Below are 22,783 nucleotides of genomic sequence, written 5' to 3' on the forward strand. Positions count from 1 at the left end.
ACTTAAGGGGGACCAAAAAAGATTTACAAAACTTGTTTAATCCTTTGAATGCATGAAAACGTCACCACCACCTAACTGAAACATGGCGGGAGGAACAGGCAGCACATATTGCATGAGAAGGCATTTCAGTGACTTCTATGTACATTATACACCATATTTTTGTACACACATTTTGTAGAAATATAGTCATTGAAGCATATCGGACAACCAGCATTATTGGCTCATATGAAACATTCATGTAGAAAAAAAAAAAGCATGGGAGATTAACAGCCCAGATCTGTTATGGAGAGAACAGAATTGTATTTAACGTATCACAATCTGACATATAAAAGTTGAAGTCACATACTCCCTCTTCATATACAATAGTTTTGAAATCCTTCTGGATAGTACAATCACGCTATTTCTTTTATTTCCAGCCAAGTCTTCAAATAAATATACTTCTCTGTATAGTGAGCAGTGGCAGATTGTGGTTCATACGGCATTCAAGCTGATCAAAATGTAGTGTCGCCATACTGAAGCACCAGAGGAAGATATTTCACTTGTGCAGCAGTGTCATGCAGAGAGTGATTGCATCCAGCCATTACACTGCACCACCCGTCAGAATACAACGAAACAAAGCACAAGCTTGCAATTTAAATGGACATTTTCCATTTCTGCTTCAACACCACAAAGACCTCGACTAGACCAAAACTATTAAGACTGATCTACACGCTACCACAAACGCAGTACATTACATTTGAATGTCACAGGAATGTGGTGATGAAACACTATATATCTCCAGTCACTAAACAAACTTGAAAAACAAGTGACTGGCTAAATGTCAGATATAGCTTATCAGACATGACACTATTTAGCAAAACAAAAAATTCCAGTTTCAAAATAGATCCTTCAACACAGGTCAAACCAGTGTTATTACCATAAACACAAGTGGATCTTGAACTTTTCCTAAAGTCAACCATCTGTTCCGTTCCTCTCTTTGGTGCACTGACGGGCTTAGAAAACACACTTTGAACTGAACCCCCCCCCCCCAAGTCCGTATTCATCAGCCCTTTCGCCTCTCTGCTGCAGAGACCATGTAGCTATATTAGAGTAGATGAGATGACATCTTGCTCAAGTCACTTGGTAATAGTGACTGGATGAGAAATTTCACCCGTCTAAGAAGTCAGGACGGGGGTTAAAAAAAAAAAAGCGACAAAAAACAAAATAAAAGCAAAAGCTGATTTATGAATACTACACACAGTACAATACAAAAAAAATTTACACACCAGGTTAATAATAATATTGGTCCAGGAGTGGATTTAGGCAGGTTGTCATTTCTGTAACCAGCAGAAAATGATCAACAGACATTTATCATTCATTTGTTGTATGAGCGTAGGTGTAAAGCAGCGATTACCAACCACTGAGCCATGGGGAACTATCCAATTTCACTTAATTGGACCAAAATGATAATTTATTCACATAAATAATGTATCCTTAGCCATCTATGCCAGCGATGTACAGTGAATCCTCTCCTATTTGCCTTTTTCCCCCTATGGAATCTATTTGCTGAAAAACGATACTCGTTTCGTTTGCACTTGGTGAAACGCCCTAGGATGCCACCAAATCCCCGTCCAATAGGAAAGCAGTAATTGGTGTCAAAGAAGTAACGAATGAATGTTGAAGTGATGCATCGCGACAGTTCTAAGATCTTTGTATGTTGAGGAGCCAAGTCTAGACTGGATTGTTAGCAGAAGTTACAGTGTGTCATTGCTGCATGGTACTGCTCTGTTGAGTGGCTAGTAAAAAGCTCATGCTAACAAACGACGGGGATTTGGATATTGTTTGACAACTGCCATTGTTACGGCTTTTGAAACAGCAACATACACAGCAGCATCCTCACACTTTCGGGGCATTTTTCTTTTTAAACCATATCTGTAAACATGAGTTTGAAATTATTCTAAATTGTCTTTGGGCTCATACATTTGTGGTGTGTTTAAAGTTTAGACTTTAAGCAATTTTAAGCATTTTTGGGGGTAGCATATACGTTTTTGTTTTACTATTCACAGCGAGAATTGTGGGGGGTTACCATTTTGTGACAAGCCGCACAATTAAATATTCTTCCACTAGATGGCAGAAGGTACAATTAACCTGTGTAGCCAACTGTTCCCACTCATACAAGATCATTATTTCAGTATATATACTTTTTGTGACATTTTTGTTTAATGTTTCTTGGCTCAATAAATGTTGGGAAACACTGCACAGAAGGAATCAGAGTGTGTGATTTTCTGGCATCTTGAGGACACATTCCAAATAACAATACAGCTCTCAGTTGACCAGTGTTGGCAATTTGCAAAGCCGGCCTACACAAATCAGCCGACTTTATACACATTGCAACATGGCAGCTCTTCGGAAAACAATTTCAAATAAAAATCCAATTTACCAAAATGTTCGACTAAATCTTGACATTATGATCCTTTTAAACACTTAATAACCAAACAGTACAAGGGAGTATTAGGGCCACACTGCCAATGAAAATAACACTGTGAGAATAAAGTTGTCTTACATGAAAAAAATGGAATTTTACGAGAAAAGAATCTGAAGAAAAAAGATTTTATTTTATTAGGGGAAAAAAAGTTATTTTAAAACAGTAATTTCTTGAGAATTAGGTTGGAATTTGGGGATAAACAATTTTACAAGAAACAAAACTATTCAGTTAGTTTTTTTCCTTATAAGACTGTGACTTCTCCATTTTGATAAGTTGCAATCTTAATGATAAACAATTACGAGGAAAAACATTGTCACAAGAATTAATGTATTTTTACAAGTTTCAATTTTAAGTAATTTTTTCTCATAAGATTGCGACTTTTTCTATTTTGAAGAGAAAAGTTGCAATCAAGAATAAAGTTGCAATTTTATAATTATATTTAAAAAATATGATAAATTTGCAACTAAAATGATTCATGAATAAAGCATATTGCAAAAAAAAGTTGGTATTTGCCTCAAGAGGATTTTGTCAAGGAAATGTTTTTAACTACTATTTAACAATACCATCTGATGATCTATAGTAGGTTTCTAGAGAAAAGACAGTGGCTGCTGGTCTCAGTGTGTTGCATTCAGGTCCGCAAGGAATATTTGACATTCAGTCTTTAAATCAGTGCGGCAACTGGACTTTTCTCGGAACCAAGAGTCCGGTTGCTTCGATTCAACTAGAGTTTTACCTGGATGACTTTGACATTCAGTCACTAAAATTATGACTAACATCTTTATCTCATTTTTTCCCAGTGTGGCCCAGATACGGTACAAAAGAGGATTGTGTTATTGGCATGAAAATACTTTTCAAAACACAGACAAATTGTCTGCCGACAAAGACACGTACATAGTAGCGGGATGGTTTCCGCTGTAGTGATAAGGCAATTTTGTGTTTCACTGTTAAAAGAAAAAGTCAGTTCAGCATCACGTTGGACGAGAGGACAAAAATGGATCGTGGGGGAAGGCATGAAGGCTTGATACTTCACCTTGTGGCTGCCAACTGCTCTTCTCTTCAACCATCCATCCATTTTCTTTACCGCTTATCCTCATCCATTCTGATACAAACATTTAGCACATATGGTCATATTGGGGGGGGGGGGTTGTGCGTTCAGCGCATTCTTCCATGTTAATAAGACACATTCTATGAAAGGTGGGGAAGGAAGACTAAAATAAAGGAGTGACAACTATGATCCCACTCCGACTTGCTTCAGTGTACTGCTCCCGTCTGTGCCCACACACACACACACACTCCACTCAATGCTTCGAAAAGTGACTAATCACCCTTTCACTACACTCATGATCCTCAGACAAGGGAAAATAAATTCTAAATCATCCATATAAAGAAATAATTGTGGTCATAACCCATATTCCTGGTGATTTGGGACATTGTGTGACAGTGTTGATGGCTGGGAAAGACAACACGCACGAACACACAAGCATGTGGCACGCATCTCTGCGTTTTCTCGTCGTGACAACCTCCACCAGGCTGCTTCCACCAGCGTCCCTTCTGTCTGTATAAAATGGGAGTGCTGGGGAAACACGTGAAGGGGTTCCAACTTGGATGGGTGGCTTTCATTTATCCATCACTCTGCCCACCTCGCATTCTCCAGGCATGTCTCCTCTTTCAATGGCACTTAATCTGTTTGCTTACTGGGAGGATAAAACAAAATCAAAATCAACATGAGAAAATGTAGCTGAAGTGCTTCAGGTTACGAGTCATATACAGTACAGGGTGTTCCAAATTTTTTAATTATGAATATTTGAATAACTGCATGTCCTAGGTAAACAAATTTAAATAGGATTTATGTCAACAAATAATATACACTATTCCAACAAAAAGTTAAGGGTATAGGGCTTTGGTGTGAAATTTTAGGATGAATCTAAAATTTGCTGTAAACTTTACAGGTTTCCCCTGAAAGCCGAATAACCCTAACTTCTATGAATATGGTATTCCCCCGCTATTCGTGGGGGATAGGAACTGAGCCCTGTTGTGAACAGCAAAAATTCAAGAGTACTTGATGTCCACCAAAAAGCTTTGTACTAACCTCGATACCACAAATGGCAGCCAAGCTCTCTTTTCTATTAAAAAGGCTATGGCCTGACTTTATCAAGCCCCTCTCGTCTCATGAACAGTTCCTTGGCACTAGTTTGCCACAGCAGTATTTTTCTATTAGACATGACTTTGGCCTGAGCACAAAAGCAACAATAAGCGAGTTTAATAGCAAATAAAGAAGGATAGCCCCCCCCCCCCCCCAAAAAAAAACAAAACAGAATAGGTGAATGCCAAACCACAAAATGCAGAGGTGCATCGTAGTGCGTTAATCGAAATTCTAACACATATCGAAACATATGTAGATGTTATGACCGAGTTAACGAAGCGTCACAAATTCAAGACCATTTGAGTGAGAACTGGCTTTCACATCACGCTACGAAATGATTCAAATTTTTTGGAACATCCTGTATAATCTCTGGGTTTTAGGATGCTAGTAGTCAGACATACGAAATTGATGTTGGTCTCAGGAATGATGTCAGATAGCGAAACTACATCTTCACTTCCAGACAGGTGGCCAGAATGATCTGCACTGCCCTCAACCTCGAAGCTGGAAAATAAACAATCAAACCTAATAAACCACGTGGAGAAAAAAAAGTGCATGTTAAAGGTTGCTTTTTGTGTGACGCTACCTGTGAAAAGCACCCTGGTCGTAGTCCGTGTGAGCTGATTTGTGCACCTCCACCCCGACAGACCTACATGTCAGAGCAGATGTTATTGAAACCACAGATTGACAGTAGACTACGACAGTCTTTCCCAAATTTTAAACCAAGGCACATATTTTACATTACAAAAATGTTACAGATAACCATGAAACAAAAATATACTGAAATCAATTTATAATTGTTGCTTGAACGGCAACAGGAACACACACCTTACTTGTAACTTCTACCATCTAGTGGAAGAGCATTTAGTTGTTCAGCTGCCACTATATGGCGCTGGCATAGATAGATAGATGAACAAATTTACATGACTTGTTTCCCACGGCACACCTGACAATCAATCGCTGCACATTAGCACAATGGTTGGGAATCACGGGACTAGGAGGATTAAAAAGAATTACTTTGGTGATGTTTTTACCTTAGGGGAGGAGAGGAAGCAAGTTCTAGGCTGCCTACAGACGAGGTAGACAGATTGGCCTCGCAGTCAGCCGGGATGTCATGCAGTGGCGGGGTCCTGGGAACCAGATCCGGTCTGCCTGGCTGAACTACTAAAAGCAAAATCTAAATTAGGGAACGGAATTGCTGCAAATGCCAACTTGACCATGTCTCTGGTCGCTTCCGTTCTTACCATTGTCGGTTTCTGACTCTGTGCTTTTAAAATGGGGATGGTAAACAAGTCTGGGGTCCATAGCTGACTGCCCCATTGCGTGTAAGAGTGGGGTGGGAGCTCCCAGAGTGGGAGCCCTCCTAAGCCCCGCTTGACCTCCACCACGGCTCTTCTTAGATGGGGAAGGCTTTACTACAGAGGACAGAGGATGTACTATTGAATAGCCCAGCATTTCCTGTGCTAATAAAGCACCAATATATCCCTCTTTGTAAGTAACGTTAAAAACAAAACACAGAAGTGCACTTACGAGGAATTTTCCTGAACACGGTGTTACACATGAACTGCTGGAAGCGCTCTGCGTAAAAGCCAGGTCTGTGAACTGAAACGGTGTCCTACAATGGAACAGAAACATTAACAATTTCTTCATGCTGTTTTATTCCTGCTGTGCAGGATCTAACTAGAGCTGCAGCTATCGAATATTTTTAGATCCATTATTCTACCGATTATCCCATCGATTAATCGGACATTGTTGTCCACTTGGAGTCACCATCCTCATGTTACACACTATATCATCTGTGACTTTGAGTGTGTATGACTTTAAAAGGCCTGAGCCTGGACTAGTGAGTGACGTGTGCGCCAGCAAGTGAAAGAGTAGTTTGCTGTTGTTAGGTTGTTGTCAGTTTAGACAATCTGCGGGTTGAGTCCCTGGACGTCAGTTACGGCTGTTGCTAATTGTGCTTAGTACGTGTTTATTTAGTTTCCGATAAAATAAAGTTTCAGCTGTGTTTATCTTTGACTGCTTGTGGGTAGGGGCACGGTGGGCGACTGATTAGAACGTCTGCCTCACAGTTCTGGGGCCCGGGGTTCAAACCCCGGCCCCACCTGTGTGGAGTTTGCATGTTCTCCCTGTGCCTGCGTGGGTTTTCTCCGGGCACTCCGGTTTCCTCCCACATCCCAAAAACATGCATGGTAGGTTAATTGACAACTCTAAATTGCCCGTAGGTGTGAATGTGTGCGTGAATGGTTGTTTGTTTGTATGTGCTCCGCGATTGGCTGGCAACCAGTTCAGGGTGTACCCCGCCTCCTGCCCGATGATAGCTGGGATAGGCTCCGGCGCGCCCGCGACCCTTGTGAGGATAAACGGCTCAGAAAATGGATGGATAATTCTGCTTGTGAATTGTTGACAGTGCGTTTGTGGATCAGAGGGCGCACATTTATTTTTTAGACCAACGTAACACAGTTTTCAAGATATTCTCTCACGCACCCAAGTTTAGCATATTCACACGTGTGGGAAGGCCGGTCCTTCGATCCGCTAGGCGGCAGTGTTGCTGTCTCTGTTGAGAACATGGACTATAAAATATATGATTGAGAGATAGCCACAGTTATTATTTAAACACTAATCATAAGCTGATTTTTGTATCTTTTCTTTTCATTTTACTTACTAATGACGGAGCTGCCGGGTGTCCAGCATGTTCAGCCACAGTCAGTTTACCGGGGATTTCAGCAGGCTCGGACCATAGACTGTTGGAGTCCAATAAAAATGACTTGCAGTCAAGTTATCAACGGAGACAACAACACTACCACCTAGCGATGAAGGGACGGGCCTTCCCACACATGTGAATATTATCAACTTGTGTGTGTATGAATATCTTGAAAGCGGTGTTACGTTTGTCTCAAAAATAAATGCACGTGCCCACTGATCCACAAATGCACCAACAATTCTCAAGCAGAATTGAATATTAACAAAACATGTAAATCGCGGATATATTTGTGAATCTGAAAAACATGTAAATCATGGATATATTTGTGTAAATAATTTTGTGACAAATCTCTTCCCATATGTTAAGGGTATTACAGTACATTCTAAATTGCAGTGGAAAGCTATATAAAATTATCTACAATTTATACCTTGTGTTGGCGATCTTACACGTGCTGTTGTGGTACGTTAGGTAGTTCTGCTTTGCAAAAGACACATTGCGCTTCTTTTTTTAAGAGTGAAATGATCCCAATCTTTGGACATTCTCAGTCTCTTTCCACTTTGCTTGGCGCCATCGAGGCAACCAATTCATACACGAGGTGGTGCGTGTGTCTGCAGGAACATTAGTCCGTGTGGAAAAATGATCACTGTGACTCTAAGGCATAGATTTCGCTCAAACTTTTTTTGGTAATGGAATTATTCCTGTTCTTTGATTAAACATTGCAGACAACATTTCTTCATCTAATTTTATTCCTGTTGTGCTGGTTCTTACCCCATCATGCACCAGTGCCTTCCAGGAGTGCTCCAACCTTTTCACAAATCTAAAAAGGTAGGATGAAGATAATGTTACACAAACAGCATAAAAATAGCACAATGAGCGATTTTCTCTTGAGTCAGAAACCTGTAAGATTGGAGGATGTCTATGATGCCGATGTAGATGAGTAACCGCTCTCCTTTTCCATTACGAGCTGGAATGCCTCCCATGCTGCAAAGCCAAAATATGAGGGATGATCCAGAGGTTTCAAATTACCAACCAAACATTAACGACATTTTAGGGTTTAGCAATTAAACTCACTGGTCTTCAGAATCCAAAGCGCCCTTCCCCCGAGCCTCCCCCTGGATGGACTCCATGGCTGTACAGTAAAGACTTTTCTGGGCTTGAGGCCGCCGTTGATCCGGCGTAACCGCTCCCTCCGACCCCCCGCTGTCCACAGAATAGCCCCCGGCCCGTTCCCGCTCCCGATTGGCCTGGTCCATGTTGTGAATGCCCATCAGCAGACTGTAATCCATGATCTTGAAACTCTGCAAGAGCTTTTTAACACATACAAACGTGAAATGGTCTGCATTTTAAAGTCAGGAATTATATAAAAAGATAAACACTACTTTATATGACACACTGGAGTACTTTCCAGTAACATGAGATGGCTTGTGTGTGCGTGTTTATGTGTGTGCAAAATCCCACTGCAGCACTTCCCTCCCTTTTCATCAAATGAGCATGTTCTGCCACAACAATATAAAGAGAGGCGAGTACAATGCAAACTTGTTTTTTTTTACTGATTGCAGTTCAATACTTTTTGTACATAAGTATTGTACAAAAACTACTATTGAATTATTTTTATCCTCTTCTGAAAGACGCTAGAAAATAGCACCAAAGGTCTACCTTATAGGAAAAAAGTACATCGGTGTCAAGGAATTATGTTGAAGAGATACATTATGACAAAGAGACAAGCTTTGTACATCGGAAGGGAGCCAAGTTTAGCCTGGGTTGTTAGCGTAAGCGAAAGAGTCACGTGCATGTACACGTGTACATGTGCATTTTTAAAAAATCAAATCTGTAAACGATCTATTTTTAAGGTTAATGTTGTATGATGAGTTTGAAATTATATATTGTGGTATTTACAGTTTCAACTATTAATATAGGCAATGATTCACTTGATTATTTCTTATTTTTTAGCTACTCGCAGCCAGGCTCAGTCCCTAACCCAGTGAATTTCAGGGGATTACTGTATTGTGAAATCAGGCTCTTCAATAAATGTATAAGAAGAGTCACAGACTTTTAAATCACACAATTTTAAATACCAAAGCTAAAAGTGTACCTGGCACAAGAAACCACATCCTTTAAAGACTTTTGACCCGATGCTTTATTTTGTGAGCAAAAAAGCAAATGCAAACCCTCTTGGCATTTGACATTCTCAGCAAGGCAGCTACAAAGAGGTGATCACGAGTGGGTTGATGTGTATCGTTTTTCATGCATCAAACTAGAAAGACTGCAACAGGCAAAGTCACGGTGATTCAGCATATAATTCTAATACTTATACTGTTCATCATTTCTATTCCTCTTCTACAATGTATTAGTTGTTAATACAACATACTGTATGAGATGCCTCCAGGCACTTCCATACTTTGAACGGTAGCATCCCTCAATTTAAGCGAATGAGTAGTAAGTAATTTTGGCCAAGAACAAGTTCTCTCTTGAGAGCTTGAGTGATAAGCCTTCTACTTTAGAGAACATAGGAGTTCAATATAAAATGTCATGAAAATATGTAAATTATTAAAGGAAAACGTAACCTGCCGCTTAGTCTTACTGATATACATACAAAGCCCATAGAGCTGACATAGCATTTGTAAAGTTGAAATTTACGGTGCAAACAAATATGAATTTGCAAACAGCGAACCGGAAATAGGCGGATGTTCACTGTATGATTTTTTTTGTTGTTGAGGAAAATTCTCAAAAACATCAAGATCCATGCTTTTTTAAATGCCACATTCCTAATAAATTGCTGGTAAAGCAGTTTGGTAAGCAACATCTCCAAGCGACCAGGTGAGGAAATATTTGATGGTGTTTGCTGCTGTTGAACATTTTAGGAAATATACGAATGCACTTCCACACAGGCAGAGAATTTTCAATGCTTCATCCATAAATAAAAGCCAAAGGACACCCCTCTCTGACTCACCAGACAGTCCCTCTGTATTGTCTTGCTGAGAGCATTGTAGTTATCTGCTTCCAGCTGCAGGCCATCGGGCAAATCCTGGATGAAGTCAAGGTCTTTGTTCGTGGGAACAGCCTTCTCTCTCTCCTTAGGCGACGCCCGTCTCTTGTAAGTGGATCCTTTCATGTCATATTTGAGGTGCATGGGGATGATCCGGGGTAGAAGATTGTTCATTACAACTATGCGAATATTCTTGCCCCCTGCCTGGACGCAGTAGAGTCCGTAGAACTTGGGGAGCAGTGTGCGCTTGTTTTGGTTTATGTTCTAGACGGAAAAACAAGTTAGGTGAAATAATGAGTAAGAATTAAAGCCCAGAATAACATTTTAATGGGGGCGGGGTGTGTGTGGGGTCTTGTTCATGTTACCATGAAGTATCCAGGAAGCAGCTTCTGGAGAAACTCTGCCTCTTTGTGCTGAACAGTTTTAATGATGAACTCGTCATCACTGGAGACATAGAAGAGGGATCCGCTGGCTCCAGGGTTGGAGAGCTCAATCAGTGGCTCGTTACACAGAGAATACTTGAATAAAAAGAGCAGTCCGCTAAGATTGGATCAAAAGATATTAAGAGACTCCTCAATTATGTTTAGTACTACTAATTTAAAAGGAGTTTGGAGAGGGATACTGCAACATCTGTTTTTCTGAATATTTTGTGAACTGCTTCAAGTACTAACCAGGTAGTCATCTGGCCGAATGCCAAACAGTTCTCTGAAGTAACGGAAGGCGATGGGAGCGTATGTCTTAAAACGGAAGTCGCTGTAGTGATGAGCTGGCGTCAGGTTACTGCCTTCACTGGAATGAAAGAAACAAACAAAGGTGAAGTGAGACTCCACTTAAAAGAATATTATATACAGTAAAACTTCCTATGTGCTACCAACCTGGGGAAAAAGATACTTTCTACAACCACAAAATCCTGCATGAGCACATCCCTCTCAGCCTTCTGACTCAAGCTGCCCACCGTGTGAGTGATGCCCAACTGAATGGCACCTTTGAGGGCAGAGGAAGTCGTCTGCGCAAGTGAGAGGAAGAAACTTGTTAGCAAAGTGGAACAAATAATGCTGCTGCTGGTGTCAGTCAACCGGTGTCACTGACCCCATTAAAAACCCAGCTCTAACCTTTTTGTAGGTGGTCTCTCCGGTGGTGGTCTCAACTCCCCGGTGGCCGATGGTCTTCTTCATAATTTGAGTGGTGCCTGATGAGCCAGGCATCTGAACAGAGGAGAAGAGGGCTTTCAAATGAGCGATGGTGCAAGCTGGATGTGTGTAAGCTTTTGCTTGAAGTCAGTCTACTGTGTACCACACATACAACCTAATAGATTAATACATGGGATGCCTTTACAAGGATGACAACGCGCTGTAATGATTGGCTATGTCACAGAGGTATTAATATAACATTTATTGCAAAACAAAATTTGTGGTTACCTTTTTCAGCTATGTGACCAAACAACATTTGAGAATCTAAGTCTGACACCAGTACAAATTAAAACAACCAATGACAACCCTATTTTTAAATGAATAACTTACCGTAATTTCTCATGTATAATGCACATCCCACCCCCAAAAAAAACAGAAGTCAATAGTGCGCATTATACATAGGTATAGGGACAAATGTAAAAAAACCGTTCACATTTTATAAATGTATGCTGTCATCTAGTGGTTATGAGAAAGTTGTACACTTTCATTCCAAAATACCACCGCCACCTAGTGGTTATAAAAAAAAGTGTAGCCTACACTTTCATTCCAATATGACAGGGGTACATATGACTGCATATATGTACAGCTGTGCTCATAAGTTTACATACCCTGGCAGAATTTCTGAAATAGTTTTTTTTTATTTTTTTATATAAATATGACTGACTGAACAACAACGATCATTAATTTCTTTATGGTTATGTTTTGTTTAATGATAATCCTTTTCTGAAATGCTGACCATTTAATTTGAATCCCATTAAAATTAAATGTGTTTTGCCTGGTCCTTCATGTTTTCTTTCAAGAATTGTACCCATCTTACAAATTCTGCCTGGGTAATCAAACATATGAGCACAACTGTGTGTTTTCCAATTTACTAAATAAAACTAGGGCTGTTAATTTCAAAATAAGAGCAAGTACATTAAAAAAAAAAAAAGGATTACGTGTTCAAATAAGTGTTTAACTTCAGAATAATTATTTGAAAAAAACTAACAAAATACAGAGAATACTTCATGCTTTGATCATATGGGTAGAAGCAAAATCATTATACATTCTACATAGGTAGAAGGGTTTTCCAGAATTTTGAGGTCAACTTTGGAGGTGCGTATTATACATGGGAGCGCATTATACACGAGCAATGGTGGTAATTCTTCTTTGTCTCGTAGCAACGTACAGTGACCGCCCCCCCATATTCGCAGTTTGGCGTCCACGGATTCACCTATTCGCGGAATTGTTTTCCGCTTCCGCAAGCCCCTGAGATTTGGGGGTAAAACATTTTTTATTTTTTTTTTTCCCCCTAATGCAATTATAATGAGCAGCAATGAGTAGTTTTGCAGTTGGCTTTGTCCCTATCCCCTGCGAATAGTGAGGTTCCACTATACTCCTTTTACATAGTGCCCCTAGAGTTCAGACAAAAGAGAGACAAATGCCTTGTGTTACAGTTACATTTAAGGAAAATGTGTGGCCAAACGGTTAGGAAAAACATACAGCTGGATGGTGAAATTTCACTAATGACAAGCTTTTGTTCTAAAAACCCACCTTAAAACCCATTTTTATCCTTTGCCTTTCAACACAGCATGAGACGCTCTTGAACTCTTGTTTTAGTGTCTTTTTATTTTAACATTTTTACTGATATATTTATTGTTTTTATATAATGTTAGATTTTATTCAAGTACAGCACTTTGTTTCGGCTGCGGCTGCTCTATAAATGAATTTGAGTTGAGCAAAAAGTGTTATACTTGAGTGAACCGTATGCCACGCCCATATTACAGAATAATAGCTTTGTGGACAACTAAACCAGGCATGCCCAAAGTCCGGCCCGCGGGCCAACTCCGGCCCATGTCCAAATTTCCTCTGGCCCGAAGCATCATGTTATAAAATCAATAATATGTGGCCTGCCAGCACAGTTTACCACAGTAAACAATACACACATACAAAAAACAGCCATTTTATATTTCCCCAGAGGGTGGCAGTAGACCTGTGGCTGCACTCTCGTCGCGTGACCCCTGTGTGAACTTTTACCCCTGTGGTATGTTTTTAGCCCATTTCTAAAATGGCAATTGAAACTAAAAAGAGGAAAGTTGACAACGAGGACCGCCGAGTCCAGGAGGAGTGGATTTTTTTACTGACATACGAAACAACTGTGTCTGCCTGATTTGCCAAGAGACTGGCTCTTTTCAAAGAATTTAATATTAAGAGGCACTACCAGACGAAACATGCTAACTACGACAAGCTAACGGCGAACGAACGCGCCAAATAAACTGAAGCCACTGGAAGCTTTTTTGATAGCATAGCAGCGCTTTTTCACAAGAGCCCGTGACTCAAATGAAAATTCTACAAAGGCAAGCTACGAGTCTCAGTGAATTGATTTTTTTGTGATGATCAAACCACAGTTTTGTCAAATTACAGAAATGTATAGTCACTATACTATTCAAAATGCACTGGGAAGTGATTTGTTATAACAAAAATCAATAAATGTTTCTAAAAAAATTCAGTCAACTTTCATAAAATAGTTCATTTGTATTTCATTTATTATTATTTTAACCTTTAACTATCCTGGTAATGCAATTGAAAACAGATTCTCATTTGCAATATCGACCTAGCTGCAGACAGCAAAGTCATATAGTTACATATTTACATGTTAATTTACAACAGTAAATTGGACAAACAATTGGATTCTTGACATGATTGAGAATGGCTCTGGACTAATGGTTATCTGAGGATTGAGGAGTTACAAAAGACATTTGGGTGAACGCATGAACGAGAACAAAATGCCAACGGTAATCTCTTCATGTGTTCCTATACTAGCTATCAAGAAATACTTTTGCTTTTTCCAATGACCAATACACATTCACCATGGATCAGATTTCACAGCTGTAAAAAGAGTGTATGGTACTAGTAGCAGGGCGCAATAATTTTCTGTCAAATGTAAAAATAAATAAATTAAAAAAAACACACGCACATTAAGCAGTACAGAAAATGGATGGATGGATTATACACACACACATATATATATATATAAATACAATATATAGAACCAACAAAATGTGTGTGTGTGTGTGTTTTAGGCGTTTTAGTTAGGAATCTCAATAGCCTTTCAGTAAGAATGGTTTTCTGCCTCAACGTGTCAACACAGATTGACAGGTGTTCTGTCCAGGGTGTATCCTTACCTCTGAAGGGCCTCCTTTGAAGATCCCACTGGTCCCTAAAAGACAAATCAAACTTGGATTCACAACATGAGCAACACAGTTTCATTTTGTCCTGTGTTCGGGAAAATCGGTTAAGCATCTGCTGGTTAATGAGCTATTTCCAGCACCGGATGCTGTTGATGACAAATGAGGTCAATGATGAGTCCAGACCTAAATGTGTCCACATTTACCAACGACTGCTTCTGATACCAGCAGCTCGGTGCAAACTGGAACTACTTCTCCCCTGAGCTGGTTGCTCCAGATTCAGCATCTCCCTAAGGTGCTTTCTGCAATTACCACCTTCATTAACAAAACACAGCTTCTACTGCACATTGGAAGTCTGTACTATCAGCAAGAACTGTGAAAAGCCTTTTTTTTTTCTAACCGATCATACAAACATTAATCTGTTATTAATCCAATGACATTGACTAAAACAAGCAGACATCATTAGTAACACACAGGAGGAGGAGCACCACCCTTTCCCATGCTACCATTTTGACCAATAGTAAACTACAGGGTTAAAGGAAAAATAAGCACTTTTTCAGAATTTATAACAGTTTTAACTTTTGTGTTATAGTGCTTCGGCCACTGCTTAAAAGAGGCTCTTTTGCCCTGAAACTTCAGCCAGCCTAGCTCCCAAGCCACTAGCAGAGAAACTCGTGAGGTGATTATTCTGTAAATTAGTCCCACTGTTACCTAATGGAGGAAGTGAAGAACGGCTTGCTCACAAACACATTTTCAGAAAAAGACAGTAACGTAAGATTTATTGGGTTTTAAAATTATTTTACACTTGAATTTTGGTATACAAACAACACAGTCACTTTTCCATATGAAAAGTGAAAATTTCCTGAAAATTCTGTTAAACGAGAGTTGCGAACGAGTCTGTTGTGGGTCGAGTCAACTCGCGAGTGGGGGAGGGGGGGAAGAAAAATAAATAAATACATAAAAAATAGACGCCGAATCTTGAATTTTTGTATTCGAATCACAACCAAAGAACAACACGCTACTTTATTCTGACGAGAGCTGCAACTGCTGCCACGCCTCATTTACTTGAAAGGAAAAAAAAAAAATCCACAAATGTTTACCCCATGTGTTTATGGGCGCAGCCATTTTTAATTGGTCCACAATACTTGTGCACATCCCCCACAGGGGAGGACTGTTTTGCGGATAAAAAAATTCTGCAGTGTATGATGCCGTCTGCTTCTGCTCCAAAGCAAATTTTGGTGGATTTTTGTAGGAAAGCGTCGTCCCACGTATGGAAACACTGTTTTTTGGGGGGTTTGGTCACTGTACTGTTAGGTACATAGTAGTTTTTTTCGTTTGTTTGTTTAATGCAAAATTACATGCAAATACGCACATTGTGCTACACTTTTTAGATTCAGCCCCCAGATGATCGGCATTGCCATCCTGCTGTGAAAGCTGAACTACAGGACCGTTTAAGGGGGGCACTGGCCACCCTGGCCCCACTCTAGAACAGCCACTGCTTTTATTGTTTCTGAGGATAAACTTGCACATTTATCAAGTGAGCATGCTACCAGTCTCATTTTAGGTAAAATATTTCCACACGGTGGTAGCATATTACTGCGACAAGTGTTATGACACAGTGTCGTAAACTGACAAGTGTTGTGATGATGTGTGTTGTGATATGAATAAAGTTCTTGTATCACACACTTGTTGTTGCCCGCACATTATTGGACGTAAAATTTTGGCGACGGAGATCGAGTTTTACCGCCCGGTGCTACTCTCGTTCTTCGCCAGCAATCCCGCTGGTATGAATATTTTCATACTAGCAGCAATTGGAAAAGCTGAAGCTAACGAGGCTAACCGCTATTTTCATCCACAACCAACTTATTTTTGTACTATTTGAACCAAACAGACATATGAAGATGTCTTTGTTGGCTGGACACCGCAAAGTGAATTAGGAATTCAGAGAAATAGTTTTAAACGTGATTTTCTTACATAATTGTTGCCTTGAATACTACAGTACTTTCTCGCCCACCCTGAGAGCACCTCTTGCCTGTAACCAGTGGCAACAGCTACTTCAACGCAACAGTGCCGCAGGTCAATGCATGCAAAAGGATGCTGAGAGCATTGTACACCTGTAGGAACACTCCAGGATGCATTCACAGACAGAGAGGGTAGTCCAAACCCAGAGGTTGTTAATAAGGCAGAGTCATCTGCTTGCTATTGGCATAGCCACACTGCGGTTTATTCCACTGGTAAACAACAAGAATCATTTTGCTAACCCTTTTATTAAGTATAAGAGCATCACTCGCAGTGCAGTTTCTTTTCACACATCCAGAAACAAGCCCATGCCAGTACCTCGCTGCAGCGCTCTCCTCCAGAAATGAGTCCTAACATCTGGAAAGCAGGACATGGCTTCAAAACAAATATTTGATAACAACATCAAGGGCTAAAAGAAACTGTGATTGATATTTTTGCCATTCATTTGTATAAATTCTTTAAAGACATTAAAAGCAGAATGCAGTGAAACGGACAAAATTGTAAACCTCAAAATTGGGTACAGCTTGAAATTCAAGCAAAATTGTCTGGAAAAAGCCTCAAAAGTTAAATAAAACTTAGAAGTTCAAACCATCAGCAAATTGCACGAGGCATCGGCTCTAAGCCAAGATTTACTTCACAATTTCTTTGCTTTTTTTTTTTTAACAATGCAACCACAGTCGGGCACCAGTAATGGTAAAGAGGGAATGTGTGGTGATAACGGGTGAATCAGAAATCGTTAGCCTTAAAAATGACTTTGGCAATTATGCTAAGAGGCTAACTTGTATACTGTTCATATGCTGCCCACTAACAGACATACAAGTTAACTCCATCAATATATAGAAAATACCATTAGGTGACGGTATTCCCATGTCTGTCAGGTGAGTAGTTTTACTTCATTTTGGTTATATTTCACAGTAGTCAACTTGTGTTTATACTAGTATGTCAGGTAGGAATGTTAAAATGACATTTATAACACTGTCTGTACAGGTAATACAGATTTGATGATTTCAAAAGACAGTGAGCCTGGAACCGATGAATTCACTTTGGATTATCCATCCATCCATCTTCTGAGCAGCTTCTCCTCACTAGGGTCGCGGGCGTGCTGGAGCCTATCCCAGCTGTCATCGGGCAGGAGGCGGGGTACACCCTGAACTGGTTGCCAGCCAATCGCAGGGCACATACAAACAAACAAACATGCGCACTCACATTCACACCTACGGGCAATTTAGAGTCTCCAATTAATGCATGTTTTTGGGATGTGGGAGGAAACCGGAGTGCCCGGAGAAAACCCACGCCGGCACGGGGAGAACATGCAAACTCCACACAGGCGGGGCCGGGGATGGAACCCGGGTCCTCAGAACTGTGAGGCAGACGCTCTAACCAGTCGTCTACCGTGCCGCCCCACTTTGGATTATTCCTTACAAATTCTTTAGAAATTACAACAACTTGGAAACCAATATTTAAATTTGTTGTAACTTGTTTTTAAAGTTTGGAGTGTGTACAACAAGCTAATGCCACACATGGTGCTGCAGACTTGGTGTAAAAAAGCAGACTAACCCAATTAGGACCGTTGACAATAGATGAACCATCTGTTACTCACTATATGAAACAATCCCTGGCAGTTTAACGCATAGAGCCTGCAGCTTTTACATGGCAATATAGGCCATGCACTTTCCCCTCACATTTGCAGCCTATGAGAGAATAAGTATAAATGGTCTTGTCTTGATTTGGAAACTGGGCTGATGTGATTTGGCAGCATGCTGGTAAAGCTATCATTACAGTCTGCGACTATTTGTGCTCTATACAGAGATGAAATAGTCCAGTGCGCATGAGAAAATGAATAAGTGCCACATTTCTGAATGGATTAACATGAGTGAGACAACATGATCCGGCCCACCGTGCAATTTAAACACTAACGACGCTTCAGAAGAACTCTCATAAAAAGTCCAACAACATTTGACCCACAAATTCTGATAAAATTTTAATCGATTGTTTCCTCTGGAGGCTATACAAACACTGGAAGTCCTTGCAAGGAAAACGATTTCCCACCCTGTATGAGGGGTTCCAGGAACGTAAATATGTAAATATTTGTAAATATGTAAAACGTTAGAAAGCGTTTTAACTTCCCACTGGCAACCAGTGTGTACTGTTGCCATTTAAAAAATGACTGGCATTAATTCCTCATATTACTACATGCTTCAATACAACATAAATAGAACACAAAGGGGGGGGGGGGGCTACTCAAACAGCTTAGCGTGACACCTAATTGAACACAAAAAGAAAAAATGTTTTTACTTAACATGTAAAAGGAAAGAGATGAGACCATTTTATTGATTAATTCACTTTTTTGTAGTAGATCAAAACTTTTTGCCACTGCTTACACTGACAAAACGGCTGTGAACAGCTAGCTTACAAAAGTAGTCAGTGTTGCCAACTTAGCGATTTGGCAGCTATATTTAGCAACTTTTCCAATCTATCTGGGGACTATTTTTCAAAAACGTGACTAGTGACTGTAATCCTTGCCAAGAAACAGACGACATGAGCAATCGCGGAATCAATCATGCTGAGCATTGCCAAAGACATGCTGCTCATTTATACGTTGCTAAAGCAGTGATTTATCAACATGCTGTAAACTCTTGACCCGAGGTATGCAAATACTTTGGAGATGTCCCCTTGCCTCACCTGTACAACTCCACATGAGAAGTCTGAGAGCTGACAACAAATATAGGGACCCTCTGAGCCATGTTTGACGGCTAATTTTATGACGTAAAATGGAGAAACATTTCAAATGTTAATTAATTAAGGATCGTATTTACATGCATATTTTGAAAAAAGGGACTTTTCTTTTTAAGAGGAAGCACTTATTTTAGGAAAATACATGTATTTCTCTTACTTCTTTGGAAATTGATGCCAGATAATGCTGAGCAAAAAAAAAAGCTTGTTTGGTATCAAGAGAAATACAGTGGTACCTTGACTTCTGAGTGCCGCAACTTAGTTTTTTGAGTAAAGAGCCACCGCTTGGTTGTTATTTTATTTTATTATTTATTTTTTTTTGCTTTGTGTTGTGAGCCAGAATTTGAGGAATGAGCAAGCTTTGGATACATTGCTGCTCGAGGTCCAACAACTCGAGGAAGTGAAAAATAAATATATGGAGCAATTAAGTTACTGTAATGCATGCCCTTGGATGTGGGCAAGGAGAGCCAAAGTCGGCAAATGTACTGTCAGCTGCTTATTGCACGGGACAAGCAGTCAAATACACAAATACAGAATGAAACTTTTCGCAATGACCTGCTGTTGGCCACAACTCACACCCAGATGCTCACACTGAACAAACACCCAGCAACCCAACTCCAGCTCCTGACATCACTCACTAGGCAACTGCTTTAAATGAAAGCACCAAACACAACAATACTACAGTAATTACTTTACCTTCTTTTTACAACCTTTCGAATAAAACAGTACTATTTGCTTTACTACAAACGTGTAACAAAAATGTTGTTGTTTTTTTTTGGGGGGGGGGGGGTCTGGAACGAATGAATGGCATTTCAATTAATTTCAAAGGAAAAACTAGATTTGGGAAACGGGTAAATTGAGTTATGATCATGGTCAAGGACCAAATTAAACGTGTAAATCATGAGCACCACTGTAAAGCTTGTCCATGAAGGGGAAAACACCAAAAGGGAAATTCTTAAATAATGTCATACAATGTCATTGTCATGTGCTTTTTTTATAAGCGAAGGGGGGAGGGAAAAAAAACAATCAATAAAACACAGAAGGCAGGAAAAACAACCAAAGCCTGCTTGAATACAATTGCACGACAGTGAAGTGAACATTCAAATATTAAGAAAACACAAATTGAAGGCTGAAAGTGTAGAAGTAAAGACATGGAGGGCTCGCGTGGAATAAGACAAATGTTTAATTTTAGTTTGTCATGAAACAGCAGAAAGACGATGAGGAGTAGGAAGGGTGACATGGCAACGTAGCAGCTTACCGTTATTTGCTTATTTGGAACACAAACACATCATATTTGACTTCAAGTAACGACATGAGAGCAAACAAGTCCAATGAATGTATGCACTCCTTGCATTCAGCTTTCTTGACGTTACATCACTAAAGAAATGACGGGTTTGACAACCAAAAACGACAACCGGACCACAGTGTTCTAGCCTATTAGCATAATATGACGAGAGTGAATAAACAGACTTCTTTGGTGCAACTGAGCTTCGCCATAGCCAACTTACTGACTACAATAAGACAGCTAACGAACTAAGAGGCGGTTCATTTATATGGTCGGCTCGGTGCTAGCTTAGCAGCCTAGCCTCCCGGGGCTTGCCGAATTCACAGGCACCGCATCCCCAACTGTTCCTCCCTCGTCTCTACGAAATGGCACCCCGGTGGCTTTGTAGAGTGATTTACGATCAACGGAGTAAAAAACGAGTGCTGGCTACATACCTGTCGGGGCTGTTGATCCCGGATCTGCTGTTCCACCAGCAGTCGCCATTATGGTTCGTTTGTTAGTTCCACTGTGCTCCCTTCGCATCGCAGCCAGCCCAGCACACTGCGGGTTTAACGGTCTTCTTCGGCACCACAGCGCCACCATTGCGGAAGTTGCGGAAGAACTTTACAACAGGTGCGGCACCACCGGCGACCTAGTGGTTACCACGGCCGGGTCACAGCTCTGAGGTCCGGGATTCCAAGCTCGTTTCAAACTAGTCGCCAGTCATGTCTGGTTCATTGAAGAATACGTTTTCCATTAAGTGTAATGGGACAGGTCTGCCTTACAGTCTAGACTGCTGTGGGTTCGAATCTCGGCTCCGGCCTTCCTATTCAGAGTTTTCATGTTCCTCCCGCGCTTGCTGAAGTTTTCGGCGGGTATTCCAGCTCCTTGCCACATCCCCAAAACGTGCATGTTAGGTTAATTGAAGAATAAACATGTTCATAGGTGTGAATGTGAGACATGTAAACAATGAAGCATTCGCAATCACATTCAAACCTATGAACGATTAAGAGAACTGCCGTCAAACTCACGGCCCGGGGGCCAGTTCCGGCCCGCCACATCATTTTATGTGGCCTGCAAAAGCAAATCGTGTGCGCCGACTTCCTGTTTTTTTGCTAAAATACCATCCATCCATCCATTTTCTGAGCCGCTTCTCCTCACTAGGGTCGCGGGCGTGCTGGAGCCTATCCCAGCTGTCATCTGGCAGGAGGCGGGGTACACCCTGAACTGGTTGTGCTAAAATACCCAAATTGAAAATTGTCTTCACTTTTAATAATGTTGAGGTATTTAGAGCATTTTTGTTACCAAATCCCCCTTTCAAAATAAACTGAATAGTTGAACAAGGGTGCAGGCCTTGGCACCAGGCGCTTGCCTTCGAGCCCCACCTCCAGGCCTGGCTCCAGAGGCGGGGCCCCGGTGACCCCCGTTGAACTCCCGACATATGAAGGCTCGTATATAGTGTGTTCAGACGGGTTTTGTTCTGGAAGTCCCTGAAATAAACCTGGCATTCTTGAATGAAAATTAACTTTCATTTGAAAACAGTTCACAGACAACAGAATGAGCGCATACGCAATAACGTTCATCAGGCAGAAATTAACTACGTTTAGGTCACGCTCGTCCAAAATATGAACTAGTTTATGAATTTTGGTTCATTGAACTCGTTCAGGTACAATGCTGAACATAACTACGTTGTGGCCTGCGACAAAACTGAGTTTGACACTCCTGATTTAGTCTTCGAGAACCTAACATGGATGTGTTTGGAATGTGGAATGAAGCCTGGAGGAAAGCCATGCAAGCAAGCAAAAGGCGAACATGCAAACTCCAAACAGGAGGACCCGAGACAAGAGTCAGACCCTGAACCCCTCAAATTTGAAACTACGGCCCATGGGCCACATCAGGCCCGTTATTCATTTCAACCCGGCCCGCCAAAGATTGGTACAGAATCGCCCAAATCATATCAAAATCATGACTACATTCATTTTACCTTGTCCTGTAATGGCCAGTGGTTCTACTAGGTGGCGCAGTAGGCACAGTGATACATTGACTTGACTTTGGCTGTTCCTTTTATACTCTGCTACTGCTCTGCATCCATCTTCAACCATGAGTGGGTCAAAGA

General features: G+C 40.7%; 1 protein-coding gene across 2 annotated transcripts; it reads right to left on the reverse strand.

Moving 5' to 3' along the window:
• Positions 1-17: 17 nt before the first annotated feature.
• On the reverse strand, positions 18-21,370 carry LOC133479402 (phosphatidylinositol 4-phosphate 5-kinase type-1 alpha-like). Of its 2 annotated transcripts, none has more exons than XM_061776381.1 (16): positions 21,123-21,370; positions 14,649-14,683; positions 11,407-11,499; positions 11,170-11,300; positions 10,966-11,083; positions 10,660-10,812; positions 10,259-10,558; positions 8,380-8,615; positions 8,206-8,289; positions 8,077-8,125; positions 6,135-6,219; positions 5,849-6,019; positions 5,639-5,765; positions 5,191-5,253; positions 5,009-5,108; positions 18-4,158 (listed from the first exon to the last, which is right to left on the reverse strand). In XM_061776381.1, exons 1-16 carry the CDS (start codon positions 21,268-21,270, stop codon positions 4,156-4,158), a joined length of 1,896 nt encoding a protein of 631 aa, XP_061632365.1. In that variant the 5' UTR covers positions 21,271-21,370; the 3' UTR covers positions 18-4,155. The 2 variants fall into 2 exon arrangements, with proteins under 2 accessions (XP_061632365.1, XP_061632364.1); XM_061776380.1 differs by having other exon boundaries at positions 5,639-5,768; positions 21,123-21,367.
• Positions 21,371-22,783: the final 1,413 nt, after the last annotated feature.

This window comes from Phyllopteryx taeniolatus, chromosome 6, assembly GCF_024500385.1.
Source record: "Phyllopteryx taeniolatus isolate TA_2022b chromosome 6, UOR_Ptae_1.2, whole genome shotgun sequence".
NCBI lineage: Eukaryota > Metazoa > Chordata > Actinopteri > Syngnathiformes > Syngnathidae > Phyllopteryx > Phyllopteryx taeniolatus.